This window comes from Octodon degus, unplaced genomic scaffold, assembly GCF_000260255.1.
Source record: "Octodon degus isolate 3935 unplaced genomic scaffold, OctDeg1.0 scaffold00029, whole genome shotgun sequence".
NCBI classification, from domain to species: Eukaryota; Metazoa; Chordata; class Mammalia; order Rodentia; family Octodontidae; genus Octodon; species Octodon degus.
This window is the reverse complement of record NW_004524605.1, coordinates 4,512,024-4,531,107: the sequence shown is the minus strand read 5'-3', so window position 1 is coordinate 4,531,107 and position 19,084 is coordinate 4,512,024. Positions and strand designations below refer to the sequence as shown.

Sequence of the window (19,084 nt, the reverse complement as noted above, 5' to 3'; positions counted from 1 at the left end):
TTGGGATAGATATATAGTTACATTCTGTTAATGAATAGAATGATTTGTTCTAATGGTGTTTGTAAATAGGATCACAAGTCCACATCTTGTACAGCAATTAACCACTAAGAAGAATATATGCAGTGTATTATTTGTTGAAAAATAAAAAAAAAATAAAAAAAAAAGAGTTCTACAAATACAGAAAAAAAAAAAAAAAAAGTTATACCATTGCTGAAAAGTCTTTAAGTCCAAAGCTCTTCTGAGACTCAAGACATAGTCTCTTACCTATGAGTCCCTTTAAAAATCAAGAAGAAAGTTAAATACTTGCAATATAAAAGGATAAACATTTCTATAACAAAAGGGAGAAGTAGGTGGATAGAAAAGAATGTGACCAAAGCAAGCCCAGAATGGTAAATATTAAATCTTGTAGTTCCATGTCCAGCACTTGGGGCAGGTTGTAGGGTGATAGCTCCAAAGGGCTTGGGTGCCCTGCCCTTGCAGTTTTGCTGGTCACAGCTCTTATAGCCTCTCTTGAGCTGGATTCATTCATTGTTTATGGTTTTTTCAGCAGCAGTTCCATATTTCTAACATCTTTAACTTCCTGGGGTCTCCACTGGACTTTTAAGTTTAATCTTTACTCAACCTCACATTGCCCACTCGGGCACACTGCCTGACCTCCCTCACCTTCTTTTGAAATCTGGGTAGAAGCTACCCAGATCCCACAACTTCTGCATTTTACATTTCTGAAAAATTAGCGCCATGTAGATGATGATGCTGAGGCCTGCTACCAACTTGGGCAGTAGCCAGGCCCCCTTGGATTGTGCCTCCAGAGGCCTCAATGTTCAGATGGTTAAGCACTATGAAATGAATCCAGAGATTGGTCATGGTGGCACGTGCCTATAATCCCAGCTGTTGGAAGGCTATAAACAGGCAGATCATTACAAGTCTGATCTAGTAGTGAGACCCTGCACACCCTGTAGACCCTTCCCTAAAATACAAAAAAAAAAAAAAAAAAGAAAAAAAGAAAAGAAAAGAAAGAAAGGAATCCTGCAAAATCAGTTCACTAGTCAACCCTTCTTAAGCAGGGACCCGGCAGCTTTCTTTTTAAATAAAAGCTTTGCAATTTTGCACCGTGAGCTTACAAAGGGTGGGAGTGTTGGTCATTCCTCAGATGCCCTCGAGTTATCTTTTCTCTTACTCTGATGGAACGTACTTGGCTTCCTTTTCATGCTAATCCTTCACCAGTCATGCTCTCCTTTGTTGCAGACACTTCCTTTCTCATCTAACTGGAAGCTTTTTAGTGTACCAAACTTTACTGTTACGATATGACATAAAGCAGTCACAGTACCTATGCCACAGCCTGAATGTTGTGCCACCTTAAAATTTTCTCTTTCAGGTTAGCCAGCCGCCCTTTGTCTCTTGCAAAATCCTAGGATATGAGCAAAATGTAGGCAATTTTCTGCAAGAGTGTACCACACATATCCTCTAGTCTAATTGCCTTTTTAAATTTTTTAATTTTCTTTTTCAGACAGGGTTTTGTTATATAAGTCAGGCTGGACTTGAACTCATTGTGTAGCCCAGGCTGGCCTCTAACTCACAGCCTCCTGCCTCCCTAGTGCTGGGAGTGTGGGCATGTGCGACCACGCCTGGCCTAGTCTAACTGCTGAGAGAGTTCTTGCTCTCAACTGAAGCTCCCTGAGCCTGGCTTTCAGTTTCTGCATTTCTATTAACATTTTGGTCTTCTGAGCTCTGACCAGCGTCTTCCACTAAGCGCAGCTTATAGCATTGTAGGGCTTCTCTAGCTGGCCATTTAAGTCTTTCCAGACTCCCCCCATGCACCACTTCCAAAGGCTTCTAAACCCCGGGCCAGGTTCGGTCATACAGATGATCCCAGTTCTCAGCAGTTTCTTTTCTTGTCACTTTCATGTCACTGAAACTTGATGGCTGACACCCACAGCTTAAAGTAGGAGAAGTACAGTTTTGCTCCTGGTTTCACCTGATGGGTGGCAGACTCCAAGGTGGAAGCAGGGTGGCAGTGGGGCATTGCAAAGAAAAGGCACGCAGCCTGTAGCAGTCCAAAATGGAAGGGAGGGCCTGGGGACAAGAAGATGCTGTCCTAGGTCTTGATGCCCCTCCAGCCAAGCCCCAGCTCCTGACAGCGTGCTTGCTATGCGGCTCATCGATGGATGGACCCGCTGTGAGTACAGCAGCCCGTGTTTGGGTCGCCTTTACATACATGAGAGTTCAAGGGGCATAGTGTGTAGTGTTTTGGAGTGTAACTTTTTCCACTTAATAATAAGAATTAGAGATATGGACATTTTGATACTTTAAATGTTATTTGTAAAAAAATGTTAAATATTTAAAATAGTCTATCTTTGACTCTTTTAAAAGGAGATGATTGAAAACTATGTCCACTGGAATGAAGACATAGGAGAGTGGCAGCTAGTGAGTACTACCTTCATTTGTTCACGCAGTACTTTTGGATCCTGCATGGGGACCAGGAGTTGTGCTGGTTGAAGGGAGGGAGGTGGTTCAGAGACTGTCAGATGAGCACCTAGCAGAGCAGAGAAGAGACTGGTGGCTGTTTGCATAATTCAGATCTCTAAAAGGTTGCTATCTCTGAGATCTGATTTCTTTCTGGTTAATCATAACACAGAAATCATGTGGTAGAAATGGTCTAGATCACGGAACTGAATGACCTGTAGCTCCCTTTCTCCTCCAGCATTCAAGTCGTGTTTTACTAGTGAAACATCAGAATAGGCTGGATGTGGTACTACATGCCTGGAATCCCGACACTTGGGAGGCTGAGGCAGGAGGCTCACTGCCAGTTCTAGGCCAGCCTGGACTATACAGTGAGCTCAAGGCCAGCCTGAACTGCGTAGTGAGACCGACCCTGTCTCAGAAAGGCACACAAGAGGAAAAACACTATCCCACAGCATTTGACGGATTCAGAGCGCTAATTACTAATTAAGACCTTTCTTCCTCTCTCCCCTTCCTTTTTTGAGAAATGCGTTGCCTATACAGGAAATAACATGAGGAAGCAAACGCCAGTACCTGATAAAAAGGAGAAAGATGTAAGGGTACTTTTTTTTTCCTTCTAAAACTACATCTGTTTCTTTATAGGAATGTACCTGATTAAATTGTACTACGAACCCAGTATCTGCTAACCCACTTATTTGGGCAGAGCCTGTCTTTTGGGATAAAGGCTCTCGGGCCAGGTGCAGTGGGCAGCTCAGCCATCGTCCTGTGTACGAGTGGGGTCCTCCACTCACCACTCTGGTCATCCAGGCACGGCAGGGGCTAGATTGCAAGGCCGTTTCTAGTCCTAGGTCAACAAGAAGAGAGAACAGCAGTCAGTGGTTTTTCTCTGTGTCTGCGGACCTTAGAGTGTGGCAGGGCTTCTTACTAGCCTTTGTGGGAAATGCATTTTAGCTACTGGAGCTAGAAGGGATCATGAGACATTATTTGCTTTTGTCTCCTGGGCATTTTCTAGGTGTTTAGTATTTGAAATCTCTCCCAGATGTGGTTTAATGCTTTCCTGTGAGAGTGGCCTGTGTTTGTTTCCTTCTACAGCCTTTTGAAGTAGACCTTTCCCATGTGTACCTTGCCTATACCGAGGAGAGTCTGCGTCAGTCTTTGTTGAAGTTGGAAAGGCCCCGGACCTCAAAGGGGAAGGTGAGGCCAAAGACCGGGAGAAGGTAAGGACCTTCTGTGGTGCTCGGGAAACGCTGGCCAGGAGGCAGACTGCTGAGATACAAGTTGAAAGCTAATTAACATGACGTATTTCGGCCAGTATTTTAAAAGTAAAGTTCCTTAGATAGTGATTTGGGTGAATAAACTCTGGCTAGAGAATTAAGGTCTTTTCACTTCTTTATTTTTCATGAGTAATAGAATTTGTCTTATTTATTTAATTATTTTTGCATTTTTTAGTAAGAATCTACAGGGTCTCACTATGTAGATCAGACTCGTAGTGATCCACCTGTGTTCAGTCTCCCAAAGAGCTAGTATTACAGGCGCACCATCTGCCCATTCTCAATCCCTATCTCAGCGTGTCCTGGGGGGCAGGGCCAGCATGACAGGCAGGGATCCAACCCTGGCTCCTGCATCTGCCTAAGCAGGTGCTTTAATCTGTTGAGCTATTTGGCTGGCCCTTAGAATTTGTTGTAAATTAAATTTGTTCTTTTTAAACTTATAATGGATCACCTACTATCTTAGAGTTTTCGTTTTTGTTTTGTTTTTTAAAGTTTATTTATTTATTTATTGTGTGTGTGTGTGTGTGTGTGGCCAGCTCAGCCCACCAGGGGGCGGGGCTGGCTGGCATGTGGTGCTGGAGGATTGAACCGCAGTCCCTGTGCTTTGCTAAGCTTGTTCTAAGTAGGTGCTTTAGACCACTGAGCCATCTCACCAGCCCGAGTCTTCGTTTTTTAATCAATTATTTATGTATTTGGTACAGAGTTTCGCTCCACAGCTCCAACTCATAGCGATCCTCCTGTCTCAGCCTCCCCAGCGCTGGGATTACAGGCACATGCCACCACACCCAGCTTCCTAAATTCTTCTTATACTAATTCTTCTAATAAAATGTTTAATTTGTCTGATTAGACTTTCAAAATATTATATTCACCTGGTTAGTCTTTCTGTCATAAACACCGCCCCTGAGAACCTGATTCCCAGAGTCACCCGTCAGAGATGCATTTTCTGACCACCTTGCCCTCTGCTTTGGGCACAGGCTCTGACTGCGACTCCTGCACCTACATTGTCACTTGAGCCGGGGGATCAGCAGTGGGTGCCTGAGCAGGCACTGCGTTTTTCTTCCTCTTTTCTACATTAAATATTTACTGCTCAGCTTATCTAGGGTAATGGAAAGACCTTCTACCTGCTAGAATTGTAAAGACAGCCTTTCTCCATTTGAGAGCAGGCACTGTTTAGGGTGGGTGTTGGTGCTCTGTTCCCAGTTAGTTGAAGGGATAGAGGGCCTGCTGTTGCTGTATTTGCTCCTTTCCAAGAAGAAACCAGAAATACATTTTATGTGATGGCTCTCAAATTTTAGTTCCTTTTTTTTCTGTTTAGACCTATGCCAAACACTGTAACGTCTATAAATCACATTTTAAAATGTGTAGTTTCAAAAAGTTGAACCTTAGAAACTATTGGCTAACATTATGTGAGCCAAACGCAGCGCCTCTGAATTAGTGTGTTGTGTCATGAAAATTGTCGATGACCGTAGACATAGGCACGCACGTACAGAGCTTGTTGAGGACATTATATTAAGGACATGACGTGCTTACATGGCGCGCCTCGTAGAAACAGTCCAGTGTGCTGGACCAGGTGGCAGTGAACACAGGACGTCAGTAGAGCGTTTGCTGGGGCCCCGCGCGCATCTGGGTATTATGCCACAGTGATTCGTATCTGTGTCCCTGACTATTGTTGAGTCCATCTGTGCCATTAACAGACCTCGGAGATTACCAGGATAAAATCTGGTAAGCAGGCTGGTCGTGGTGGCCCATACCTGTAATCCCAGCACTCGGAAGGCTGAGGCAGGACGATCGTTGCAAGTTGCAGACCAGCCTGAGCTACAAAGTGAGCTCAAGCCAGCCTGGACTGCGTAGTGAGACCCTGTCTCAAAGAAGACAAAAAAAAAGCAGGCTGTGGCCTGGCCGTAGCGTTTAGTCCTGTTTTGAAACTCATCTGCCCTGTCACCCACTACTGTGGAGCACCCAGGTGTGGTCCCTGGTCTAGGTGAGGAAGTGGGCGAGTGCGGCACGGCGTTGTCAGACGTCCCACGGGCCCATTTCCAGACCGTGGCCCCTGCGCTCCTAAGGTGACGTGTTGGCGTGTCCCAGTCTGCTGTCCAAGCACTCATGCTGTCTTTTTGTCTTCTCCAAACAGAAAGCGTTCAGCAAAGCCTGAGACCGTAATCGATTCCTTACTTCAGTGAGTGCTACAAATGGGAATCGCAATAAAAGCTGGCGGTGTTCTCGTGAGTGGATAAATCTTTAATTAAAACACTGAAGACTTACGTGTAGCTTCGCGTAATGGAATCTATAAACTGTGGACTAAGACTAGAAGTAGTAAGTTGCCTACTCGCTTAGCCCCCACGTGCTAAGGTGGCGCAGCGCAGTGAGGCCGTGCAGCTGTGGGGACTGGTCGCGCTCTCGCCCGCGGTGCCGGGCTGTCGAGCACGCGGCGGCCTGTTAACTGTTTACCCAACTACTGTATGTTTAGATCATCGGGATTTCTAAATAGGAAGAAAGTCTGTCCTGTTTGCACGTAGAAAGCAGCAGACTGAACTGTCTTGCGTGACCCTGCTGAATGTGACTGTGTTCCCATTTTTATCCTGACATTCATGGCACTGAAGTATGAGATGACTGACCTTCCTGAAATTCTGTAGAAAATTCATAGTTTAACAGTCTTTGCAAGTGTACATTTTTAAGACACAAGTTAAAAATGTTTCATCTAGAGCTCTTCTATTTTTGCCACTTTGAGTTCAAATTAAATACACATTTTTTTTGTTTTTCCAGTTTCATGCTCTCTTGAAACGTTGAATTGTAACTAAATATAAAAGAGCCACAGTTGCAGAAAATTAAGAAACTACATATTGGTCACTTATCTTTTTTTTTTTTTTTTTTTTTGCGGAACCAGGGATTGAACTCAGGCCCTTGTGCTTGCCAGGAAAGCGCTTATTCCACTGAGCCATCTCCCCGGCTCCTGTCATTTATCTTTGACTATACATATGTTTTTGAAATTTACTTTGAAGTATGATTTACGGATCTTTGCCAAGTTTTACATTTTGAGACTGTCTCCCAGTTGACCAGGGTCTCCATTTTTCTATAAAATGCAGCCAAGCAAAAACATAAAATATTTTTAATCTTTTGCCTATAAACATCTTGTTTTCATATTTTATAAAAAGAAAATATTCTTCCCTAGACTTCTTCTATTGACTGGTCTACTTATGTCATATTCCTGTCAAAATTGGGGCTGAGAGTGAAGTAGAGCTTGCCTAGCACATGTGGGACCCTGGGTTTGGTCCCTCGGACTGTCCCCCAAAAAGCTCCCTTCACAATAAAAACTATATGAATTTCTTTTTTTTTTTTTAAACTAGATACTCAATTTATTTAGTTCCATTCTTTTTTTTTTTAATGTTTCCTTTATTTTTATTTATTTATTTATTTATTTTTTGTTTTAATGGTCAGCTCAGCCCACCCTGGGGGCGGGGTTGGCGTGGCATGTGGTGCTGGGTATCGAACTGAGGTCCCTGCATGCTTGCCTAAGCTTGCCTAAGCAGGCGCTTTAGACCACTGAGCTATCTCGCCAGCCCCTGAATTTCTTAAAGTAAAATAAATCAGAGTTGTTGGTTCTTTTCTTAGCTACTTACCAAATTATTTTTTAAAGGTTATGCTACCCTTGAGCCACTTAGCATTATGTTTTGCATGTTTCAGAATTACTGTAGATAGTCCTGAAACACATTAATTCTAAGGTCTTAAGACCTCACAATTAGCGTTTTCTTGGGGAGGTCAAGAATTGAACTCAGGACCTCATGCATGCTAGGCAAGCACTGTGCCCCTCAGCTAAATCCTCAGCCTTAGGAGTTATTAAATTAATGTCATTTTGACAAGCCTGGTGAGGCAGTGTTGTGCAGAGGGTGGATGCGTGCACGTGCCCTGCAGGTGAGGGCAGGGCAGCGGAGCTGTGCACCTGAGGTGCTGTGAAGCGTGAGCACTGAGGGGCCAGTGCGTGCCAGGTACCTAGATTCGCCGTGTGAAATAGAGTCTGTACCTTTCCTTTAATACTGTGGAGGCACAGTGGAAAGGTGTCTGGAGCAGACTGTCCTAGTAACTGTAAAATTTTCAGTGATGTATCTCTGGTAGTAGTTAATTACTCTTCAGAAACCTTAATTTTAGCAATTTAGCAGTGCTGTCTCTTTAAAAAAAAAAAAAAGTCCAGGGCTCGGGAGATAGCTCAGTGGTCTAAGCGCCTGCCTGGCAAACACAAGGACCTGAGTTCGATCCCTGGCAAATGTTGTGCTGGCCCCTTGCTATGCTAGTCACAGAAAGGGGGGCTTGCCGGTTAGCTCAGTTGTTTAAAGCACTTGCTTGGGCAAACTCAGTCAGGCACAGGGGACCGCAGTTCAATCCCCAGCTCCACATGCTGCACCAGACCTGCCCTTAAGGTAGCCTGAGCCAGCCAAAAAAATCAAACAAAAAGCCAGGCATGGTTGCACATGCCTGTAATCCCAGTGCCAGGGAGGCTGAGACAGGAGGATCACTGCAAGTCTGAGCTACATAGCAAGACCCTGTAACAAATAAATAAATCTTTGAAATGAATTTTAAAAGTCCATGTTTTGGGGCGGGGGATATAGCTCAGTGGCTTAAGCACCTGTCTGGCAAGCGCAAGGTCCTAAGTTCGATCCCCGTTACCACATAAAAATAAATAAAAGTCCATGTTTCTAGCTTGTAATAATTAACCCCTCGTAGCTGTGTGCTCCTGTGCCTGATGAAAGCGCAAGAAGTGCAAGCCAGCGTCGCGCCTCCATAGCAAGAGATCTTCGAGGGGTCAGCATAGTGAGACTTCAACAACTGTTTAAAAAGTGTTTATGCTAGAAGGGCCGGCAAGATAGCTCACTGGACTAAGTGCCTGCTTTGGCAAGTGCAGGGACCAGGGTTTGATTCCCGGTTCCACATGCCGCACTGGTCCCACCCCCGGGGCATGCTGAGTCAGAGACCAAGTCCAGGCGAGGTGGCACACCTGTGATCCAGGAGGCTGAAGGCAGGAGGATGGATCACTACGAGTCTGAGCTGTAGGGTGACACCCTGTACCAAATACTTTTTTTTAAAAAAAGTGTTTATGCTAGAACTGATTATAGGCCGGGGATATAGCTCAGTGCCTTGCCTGGCAAGTGCAAGGTCCTAAGTTCGATTCCTGGTACCAAATAAATTAATAAGAATTGATTATACAAGATGGACATTAAATACTCATTTCATGAAATAGCATGTCAGAGCCTCATGCCTGGCCTGCCTCCCATTCGCTCCCATTTGATGCTTGGGTTACTGACTTCAGGGCTGTCCTTCCGCTCCAGGGACAGCGCTCTGTGCTTTCTTCATGTTCACTGTGTCTCTGTCCATAAGTGAAATATTTTGTAACTTCAGTGTTAAATTTCTTGAGAGATAAACAAACTTGCTCATTATTTGAAATAAATGTACAGACTTAAAATCAGTGGCATATCTATATAAATAGGTTACTGAATGAGTGTTTTAATTTAAATAGTAGTATTTATTTATTGAAAGCAGTCTTGATGTAGAATGTTATTATAGTACGTTCTTTAATAAAAACCTGTCATTATATATCTGAGTAGCTAGGATATTAAGGTACAGTGTTCCTGGTCTTGTTTAGGTTCACCAAGGGAAGAGGGAGTTTCCACTTCTGCAGCAGACTTGCTATGATAAACTGTCTCCTCTTCTTCTGGGAAAGGAGTCTATGGGGGACGGCAGGAGACTGAAACTTGCTTTGAGAGAAGGAGGGGGCACTGCTTCATCTGGAGCATGTTTTAGAAATTGTGATTAAGCTTTGGGGTCTTTTGTTTCCTCTTAGTCTTCCTTCATCTCTTCCCCCTGCCTGAGGAAACCCCTCTGCTCCAGGGCTGTGAATTAAGGAATGGGTAGAGTTTACATTTAGACACACTAGTGTCTACCCAGTTTCTTAATTATCCATTTGTTTTCCTTTTTAATTAGTCTTTGTTCTTAAATGCTAGAAGAAAAGATCTAGTGCCTTTGAATCATACTGCAGTCCTTCTGATGTAAGTCACTGATGGCTTCAGTAGAGCCGCTACACCACGGTGTCCTGAGTTGTAGGTTGTACAGTGAGTTGTCACATTCATTTCAGAAGCCACTTTCATCAAACTTCATGTATAAGTTGTACTTGTTTACGTTGGCCACAGCAGTACTGTACGTATGCCTGTGCATGGCTAAGTATGAAATAAACCCTTCGCTCTCACACCTGGCGTGACTCTTTCTGAACTGCTTTGTATTTACTCCCATCCTGATGTCAGTGCGCCGGATCCCTGTGGCCTCAGTGCTGCGGGAGGGAGGGCGGCCTGTGTGATTTCACAGGCAACGTGGAGGTGGAACCCAAGACCTTCTCTCTGCATCCCCAGTTCTTTTCAAGTTTTTTTTATTATTTTGAGAGAGGGTCTCATGAGGTCACTACATTGCCAGGCTGGACGCAGAGTTGGGAGCCTTCTGCCTGAGCTTCTCCGTGAGCAGGGCCTACAGGTGTGTGCCACAACATCTGGCCCAGAAATATTTTCACCCCGGTTCTAGTATCCTTGTACGTGTCCAAGAAGAGCCACCAGTTCTCAGTTCATGTGCAGAATGGATCCCTCTGAAAGGTAAGAGCTAACAGTATCACGGTCTCATTTAAAAACCTCACACACCTAGAGCGTCTCCATGCAGTGACTCTGCCTAGATTGTTGTCAGTCATGTGCTTTGTGTATTTGCTTGCTTTGACCAGGATTGATGGCAAGGACTGTGCTAGTGGCCCTGAGAAATTCAAAGTGAGCCTTGGGAAATGTCGGTACGTAGACTAGCTTTTTCGTTTGTTTGTTTGTTTGTTTGTGGAACCGGGGTTTGAACTCGGGCCCTTACGCTTGCCAGGGAAGCGCTTATTTTACTGAGCCATCTCCCCGGCACCTAGACTAGTTTTTTAGAGTATGCTTTCTACATAGAGAAGTTCCTCTGGCTATTCTGGAGCTTCCCGTTTCTTAAGTGCCACCTCTAATACTTGTACCCACGTGTAGGCCCTGACAGTGCAGTTAAGGGCCTGCCATGCACCACGGTGATAAACGGCCACCTGCGTCCCTCCCCAGCTGAGTTTGAGAGCGACAACACCCCCCCCCCCCATGTGGCATCGCTGTGTGGTCAGATGGCACTGAGCACGCTGTCCCTCATGAAAGCCCTCACTAGAGGCACCACATGCAGGGACTACTTGGTTGGCGTCCTTGTGGATGACAAGATGAGGTGTTCATTGGGCTTTGGCTTGTAGAACTGTAAAATCTGGAGTCCTCCTCACCTACATTCCGATTGACTCCAGATCCCTGTTAGCCCCTTTCTTCTTCAGACCTAATAATAGTGGTGCTGTGTTCTGGTCTAATCTTTGTTGTTAAGTCACTTTGATCCCAATTTGGAAACGGTCCAAATAAGTGAAGACCAGGCTTAGCTCAGCTTCACGGGCGCAGTTGACAGTCTACAGCCGCAGCCTAAGCCTACAGCAAGCGGGAGGGGAGAAGGCTCGGAACACTTCAGGCACAATAATTAGCTCAATTTCTTGTTCTGAAGCTGTTCCATTTGCAAAGCAAATCAGGTATTTGGTCTTCCTTCGGAAGTAGAGCGAATGTGTGGGAAAATGATTACGAAGAGGCTACTTCAAAAAGAGCCTGTTTCCTCTCAGCATTTATCTTGGGCTTCCTGTGACCAATCTTCATGTTACTTTTATCACGTTATCAGAACATCAGGCCGTCCTACCCAAACACGTTTATGACTGTGACTGCAGCGGGTGATAGATCAGACATTCTTCCACACCTGCTCCCCTCCCCCACCCCGTTCTGGAGGGCTGGGGAAATTTTAGTTTGTAATCAAAGGCTTTATTTCTCCAGTTGTACCAAAGACTTGAGCTGGGACTTTACAACTGAATAAAATATTCCTCAGAGTCAATACCAATCTTAGCAAGAGGATATTGCCTAACCCAACATAAAAGTACCAGGGTGCCATTACAGAAACTTCATGTTGGCCCTGATTTCTGCTCATATGAGTTGTGCCAGGTCTCCCTGTGTTCTCCGTGTGCCCGCTGTGTGCCCACCCTGGGCTTGGCAGGGGGGCTGGGAACACAGAAGGCCCTGCACAGAGTGCTGTGCGTTGAGGGCCGTGGGCTGGAGGGTCCATGGGAGGAAGTCAGACCCCTGCAGAAAGAGCAGGTGCTAGCAGGCAAATCTGAGGCCACAGGGGTGGGTCATCAGCCAGAGCTGCCTCTCCTCTGGCGCCCAGGGGAAGGTACACCGTGCAGGCAGTGCGGTGCCGCCAGCAAACTCTCCGTCGGCCCCCGCGCTGCGCCTTGCACGCTCCCTTCTCAGCTGTGCGCTGGTTTCAAAGGGCTTTTTATAACATGCATTTTTTGCAGAAGTGCTGAGTCCCCTGGTCATTCTAGGGCTTGCTCTCTTGGCAAAACATCGAACTGCACTTTGATTTAACAGCGTCCAACAGGATACACGCTGGAACAGGGAGTGCAAGTTGATGGACTGGTGAATTGGACAAGATGCAGTCTAGAGCGCTAAGGAGAGAATGGGCATTTCTGGCAAATGCAGGACTGCCGGAGAGTTGGCACGCCAGCCAGCGGCCAGCTGGGGCCTTCACTTCCACCTGAGGAAGGTGCCCCACTTGGAGTTGATAAATTGCACCTGCAAAGTAGCTCGACCTCAGCCCTGGACTACAGAAAGTGCCTGCCTCACTGCAGGAGAGGTGGGAAGGGGCTGGGAGGCCAGCAGTCCTCACAGGACAGGCCCTAGGCAGCCAGGGGGATGTGGGCCTGAAACTGGAGGAGGGCCAGAGCCATGGCCAGAGGGTGACAGGGAGGCTATGATACAAGAGCCCAGCATTTCCAGTTGTGGCCCAAGAGTGCTTAGAGGAAAGACGATGGTGATTTGAGCCCAGCGGGGTTTTCCTATTTATTTATCCGGCCTGGGCCTGGAGGCCATCTGTCCGCTGGCCCCAGGTTAGGTGGCCAAGAGCAGAGGAGGGCTCAGCCTTGACTGTGGACTCCCCGCCAGCCTGGGCGAGAGGCTCGGCCCACCCACAGGCACTGGCTGCTGAGCGGCTGTAGCAGCACCAGGAAAGTTAGGGTTTCCTAACTTTCACTAAAACCTCTTGTTTCTTCACTCACTGTTTAGGCATGTGACCTCTATTCTCATGGTCTTGTTGTCTTGAAAACTTGAAGGCTTATTGTGGGGTGTTTAAACCCGGAGTTCCGGGCCCCTGTTGTGGGGTCTAAGAATGGTAGCTGCGGGTGTTGACCATTGAAAGTTCCCCCTGGCTGCACAGGTCCCCCTGTGACCTCTTCTCTTTCTTTTGACACCTTTTCCTTTATCCTCCTGGTCTGAGACTCAAAGTGTAACCCACAGTTCATATCCTGTGGCAGAAGACAGCTCACATTAGCCATTGAATGCAAATAAGGCTCCATCAAAGGAGAAAGGAAATTAAAATGCTCTCCGCCTGGCGCTAGAAACCTCCATGACTCTCCTCGTTACGTCGTGCCTTGGCACGCTGGTATTTTATGTGGGCAGGGTGAAACCGGCTGTGGTCAGGGTGAGACTTTAAGCTTTTGATTTTTTCCCTTATTTTGAAAGGGTTAAAAAGATGTTATATATTTTGGTGTAATTTTAGTACTAGTATTAATTTTGTCACATGTGTAAGCACGGATGAAAAGTGCTCAATCACTGTTACCAGCTCCATATTCTTGCTGTCATTCATGTCTTAAAAGCCACATTTCAGTGACCCTTGGCTTTGCTCTTCCTTTCAATTTCTGTTAAATAGCAGCTCCATCGAGCTACACTGTCCATCTTTTGGAAGTGCCCAGCCCTGTGGTGGCAGCCTCCACAGAGTGCTGCCACCGTTTCATCACCAAGAAGGCAGCTGCCTGCCCCTAGCACCTTGCCCTAATCCTGGGGCAGCCCCTAGTGCTGTATTCCGTGTTTGCACGATGTGTTTTCCTTTGTTGGACATTCCATACAAATAGACTCATGGTGCATGTGGCTTTCTGTACCAGGCCACTTCCACTTAGCAGAACGTCCCCAGGCCTCGTCCGTCTATTCCATGCATTAGTTCTTCATTTCTTTTTATTGACAAAAACATTCTGTGGCGTAGATGTCCCGTGTCTTACCTGTCCGTCCGTGGATGGACTCCTACTCTTGCTTCTGTGAGTAACGCTGCCGGGGAGAGGATTGTGTGTACATGTCTTCAGGTCTCCTGAGTATGGGTAGTGCTGGAGTGGCCGGGTCATGAGGCTTCCCAGAAGTGGCCACAGTATCTTCCAGTCATACCCACTGCAGGAAAAGGCTTCCGATTTTTCTGCATTTTTGCCAACACTTATTTGGATGCTTTTTCCTGTGATACTAGGTGGGGCCTCTTGCTGAGCCACATGCCCAGCCTTGAAAAATTTCTCATTTCTTTTTCTTTTTTTCTGGAACTAGGAATTGAATTCAGGCCCTTGCGCTGCCAGGCAAGTGCTTATTCTACTGAGCTGTCTCCCCGGCCCAAAATTTTTTATTTCAAGACAGTGACTTAAGTCACTCAGTTGCTCAGGCTGGGCTTAAACTGCAGTTCTTTTGCCTCAGCCTCCCTTAGTGCTGGGACTACCAGTGTGTGCCATCATGCTTGGTTTGTTGTGTCTCTTAAGTTTTTTTTCTTTACACACACACACACACACACACACACACACACACACACTGAACAGTCAGCAGTCTCCAGTTTAAGCACTATCCCCAGCAAATCAATTTTCCTTTTGTTGTTTTTTTTTGGTTTTCCAGTAGTGATCATCATAATTTCAAAGATTTCTTGGTTCACTTACTATTAGTTTTCCTTTCACTTTTTGTTATGAAAACTTTTAAATACGTATTAAAGAAGATATCTTCTTTTTTTTTTTTCTTTTTGGTGGCTCAGGCTGCATGAAGGGCAGGTCAGGTAAGGCAGGTGGAGCTGGGGATCGAGCTGCAGTATCCTGCACCTGACTGCATTTGCATGAGCAGGCTAAGTACATCCTAACGAGTGGTGCTGTCAACGCCGTGTATCCATTCCCAGCTACAACCAAGAACGTCGGCTTCGGACCTCTTACCAGAAGTTTTGCCTTCACTAACTTTTCACATTCATATTTATATCCCCACTTTCCTGCCCTTGGACTAGTGCTGCTTTTTCTGGGGACAGCATTTCTGTGTGTCACTCAGGCTGGTCTGGAGCTCTTAGGCACCAGCATTCTCCTGCCTCAGCCCCTGGAGTCACTGGGACAGCAATTGTGTGCCCTCATATCCTGCCTCCCTTTCAAATTTTTTTTTAAAATAAAAACTACATTTATTGGCCTTCAGTAAAAGCATAAGGGTAGTCGAAACATTGTGAACAAATGCTTTACACACACTCCCAGGGCAAACCACTTTAGATGGCTTTCTTTACCTATCATCATAATTGCCATCGCCTCACTGCCCTGCTGTTTGAATTCATCGATCATTTCTCGTTGGAAACACTTTGTAGCAGTAGCGTTATCTCATCTCAGCTTGATCCGACTCAGTTGATTCCTTGACCTTGTTTTAGAATGAATTTCTTCTGCGTCATCTAATACAAGGTTCATGTACTCATCAAAACCAGTAACACAGCCCTCTCCACACATTGACGCGCTCCCACAGCCACCCTGGATCCGGGATCTGCTCTGCAAGTAGCTGCAGATGAGGCTGGTGGCTGCACCATCGCCTCTGGCTCTCTCTGGCCCTGACCCCGATGTGCCATGGCGGAGCACCACAGAGACCACACCAGCCACCCCTTTCACAGTTCTGGTAGTAAATATTTTTAGTTTTGTCACCTCTGCAGCTTTGAGTCCTGAATTTCTCGCTCTTGTTCCTTCAGCTCCAGGTCGTGTCCTCGGACCAACCCTTTCCCCAGGGAAGCTGGGGAGACGGCCACGCTCTCTGCTCTGCCGGAGCTCCCAACCCTGTCTGTCCCTTTCCTGCTGTCAGGTGGGGAGGATTTGTAGCCTGCCCTCTGACCAGAATTAGGTCTTTTGTGTCCTGTCAGTTGTTTCTAAGGCTTGGGAGCAAGAGGGTGGGCAGTATGGTGACCTTGAGACTCGGTCACTGCAGAGACATCTCCTGAGCGCGAGCTACTCATTTGTTTCCCCAGCGGGAGAACATTCTAGGCATCCAGCCGGTACCTTGCCAGTCAGAAATGCGCGTGAGTGGGACTCAGAGACTTGCTCTGCACACTCTCCTGCCGCTTGCATCTGCACAGCCTGGTGGCCTTTGACCACCTTGTGCATTATGTCCCAAGAGGGATGTGTCAGGAAAGAGGTGGTCTTCCCTCTCGTTCCCAAGCCATTGGTAGCCTCACTGTACATTGGACTGCTTTCCCTAGAAGCTGCAAACCCCAACTTCATTTGCCAAGGAGATATACCCAACAGCATTAAACACTGCCGTTAGATTTTATGTATACTTTATTTTATGAGTTATAAATATATAAATACTTTTAAAATAAAGCAATTAAAATTCATAAATTAAAATTCAGTGTCCACACTCTGAATATTTCTTCTGCATGATCCTTTTCAGATTTACCAGGAAGTCTTTCAGTGTCCTCTGCTTGAGTTCACTCACTGAACAGTTCTACAAAAGAAACCTGTGTTAGGTTGCGTCAGGAGACCTGGAGTCTCGCCACCCCTGCTGCAGGGCTGTGCTGACTGCATGGCCCAGGGCCTCCGGGGTGGCATGACCACCGGGCCAGCAGGATTAGCCTGGGGCCTAGCATGTGGGCTCTGGTGACTGCACCCCCACCTCTCTTCAGGACCCATGGTCTGAGGGGTGCATGGCCCCACATTGCCCCACAGCTGTGGAGATGTGCCCTCAGCCGTGGGTCATTGTGCTTCCTGCTGCTGCTGTCACTCCTCTCCTCCCCTCTCCACCCTGTCATGTCAGCCTTTCACCCCTGCCTTTTTATTCCTATCAGCACACCAAGGCCCATATCTTGCCAAACTCAGGGGCTGCTGTCTGCATCCATCTCTGACCTTTGAGGACACTTGCCAAAGAGATTCACCCTCCTAATGAGTTACCTCACCCACCTCCTAGAACCCCTGGGCCTTTGGTTCGCCTCCCCTACCTCCTGGCAGCACCCTTAGGTCCTCCTCAGGCTGGAGCCCCTGACCTGACTACACCCACCACCTCTGGCCTCAGGCTGGGCTCCCTTCTACTCTGTTCATTTAGGTTTTAAATAGCCCCACATACGGAATGTCCATTTTACATTAAAGGTTCTGACCTCTCCTAACCTCCTCATACTGAGCACCTCTACCTGGGTACCCATAGATACCCTCCTTCACCCCAGGCCCGATTGCAGGCCAGGCAAGACTGCTGCTTGGCCTCCAGCCCTGCACTGGGCCCAGTTTGCTGAGTCTGTGGAAGTAGCAGCTGTCCCCAGAAGGCTCAGAGAGAGTCCACCTGGTCCTCCCCTTGCGCTGGCCTCAGCCGTCACTGCCTCTGTGTCTGCTCAAAATCCCTGGCCTGGTACCTGTCCTCTTCAATGGCCCGTGCCCCATCTCTGGTCAGCCTCATGTCCCATTTGCCTTTCCTGACTCCAGTGCTGCCTGTGGTCCAGTCCATGGGGTCCCTCCTGCTCCCAAGCAGCACCACATAGAGCTCAGCAGATGTTCCTGCTGAGAATCCCATACCTCAAGGGATGATAGGAATTGAGGCTGCTCCCTGTCCCTCTGTCTGTCCACCCATCCGTCTGTCAGTCCATTGGGGCCCAGTCAATCGCCTAACTGCAGCTTACCGGTTGAACCATGCTCCTGAGGTTCCTGTAGACCCTTTTTAGAAGGCTGAGAAATAGCGACTCTCTGTCTCGGTTCAGGCACGAAAGCCCCACGCCCCGGTAGGCCGTGCGGTGAAGCACGATAGAGGCCCGGCACAGCTTGTCTGGCACTGTATCCTGCAGACAGAAATGCCAGAGAGTTGTGTGCGCCCCTGCTGTGGATCCAGGAAGAGCCTCCCTTCTGACTGCTGCTTTGCAGGCGGACCCAGAGAAGGCTGAATGTGTGGGCCCACTCTGCTCAGGACACCCCGCAGTGTTGCCGGGCATGGTAGCAGCCCTGCAGAGGCTGAGGCAGGAGGGTTGTTGTGAATGTGGGGCAGCAGTGTGTGTGGAAGCTGGGCTGCCCGTGAGGAGAAGTGGCAGGTTAGTGCAAGGGGCTCGGGGGAGGCCCAGGGAGAGGACCGTGGGGCTGGGCCCTGGGTGGAGCTGTCACACAGGCATGAGGCCTGCAGCGGGCTCCTTGCTGGAACCCTGTTCATGAGCCAGGTGAGACAGGGGAGCCGTTCCAGCCTTTGCCAGGACCTCAGGGGCCCTTGCTGCTCAGCCTGGCCGTGCAGCAGGTGTCGCGGGGGCTCATGGGAAAACAGCCCTCAGACCCAGGGACTGACCCGAGAGGCATGGCTCCAATATATTATCTCTGAATTCCAATATTACGCATGTGTAGCAAGAAAGAACTCACATCCCACCAGGCAGAGATAGTTACTGATCATAGTTTGGTAAATATCTTTCCAGGTTTTTAAAATACCTTTCTCCCCAAACTAAGAACTAATTGTTGCTGCGGCTCTGTGACCTTTTCGTACTTGACACGGCCTGCGAGCGTTTCCTGAAATCAAGAACGTGGGTAGCTAGGTGAAGTAGCACGTGCCTATAATCCCAGCACTCGGGAGGCTGAGGCAGGAGGATCACTGTGAGTTCAAGGCTGGCCTGGGCTACGTGGTGAGATCCTGTCTCAGAAAAAGGAGAGCATGGGACGGAGAGCTGCTGAGAAGCAGGTTTCACGTTTGCACTGTAGCTGACCATCTGTTATGGTGCCTTCTTTGCCCGTAAGTCATGGGGCCTAGAGGGGTCACTGCAGTCTCCTCTTATGTCTATAGACTGAAGTTGGAAACGTGGGTCGCATTTGAAGGACTTCCAGGAAGCTCTAGCCTCCGAGCCCAGAGTGCAGCCACTCCTCCTTGCCGCCGTGGCGCTGACAGTCTGGGCAGGGCTTTGGGAAGGACGCTGCTTAGGGAGGTGCCCAGGTCACTTCCAATCTGGCTGGGGTGGAAAGTGTGACAGTGTGCTGTGTGCTGTGCGGGTAGACGGCTGGCGTGAGGGCCACGGAGCCACCCTGCTGCCCGCGGTAGTGTGGGCCCTTGCTGCTGCACACGGCGGTGGGGGGAGAGCTGGAAGGCCAGAGCCCATCCGAATTGGGGCTTGAATCGAAGTTAAGCTGCCTGTTGATTTCAGGAGGTAGTCGCAGCATCACACAGAGAGAAAACCTCTGAAGATTTTTTTCAAAGCATTTGCAA

The 19,084-nt window shown here is 47.7% G+C and overlaps 1 protein-coding gene across 4 annotated transcripts in view; it reads left to right on the top strand.

Annotated features, from left to right (window-relative positions):
• Nucleotides 1–6,140, top strand: part of Kif3a (kinesin family member 3A) — a 47,270-nt gene extending 41,130 nt beyond the window's left edge. For all 4 annotated transcript variants that reach the window (XM_023713190.1, XM_004629340.2, XM_023713189.1 and 1 more), the window contains 4 exons: nucleotides 2,371–2,424; nucleotides 2,985–3,053; nucleotides 3,553–3,677; nucleotides 5,863–6,140. In XM_023713190.1, coding sequence (XP_023568958.1) covers nucleotides 2,371–2,424; nucleotides 2,985–3,053; nucleotides 3,553–3,677; nucleotides 5,863–5,911 — 297 coding nt within the window. In that variant the 3' untranslated portion in view covers nucleotides 5,912–6,140. The remainder of the gene's footprint in view (nucleotides 1–2,370; nucleotides 2,425–2,984; nucleotides 3,054–3,552; nucleotides 3,678–5,862) is intronic.
• The last annotated feature ends 12,944 nt before the right edge of the window (nucleotides 6,141–19,084 follow it).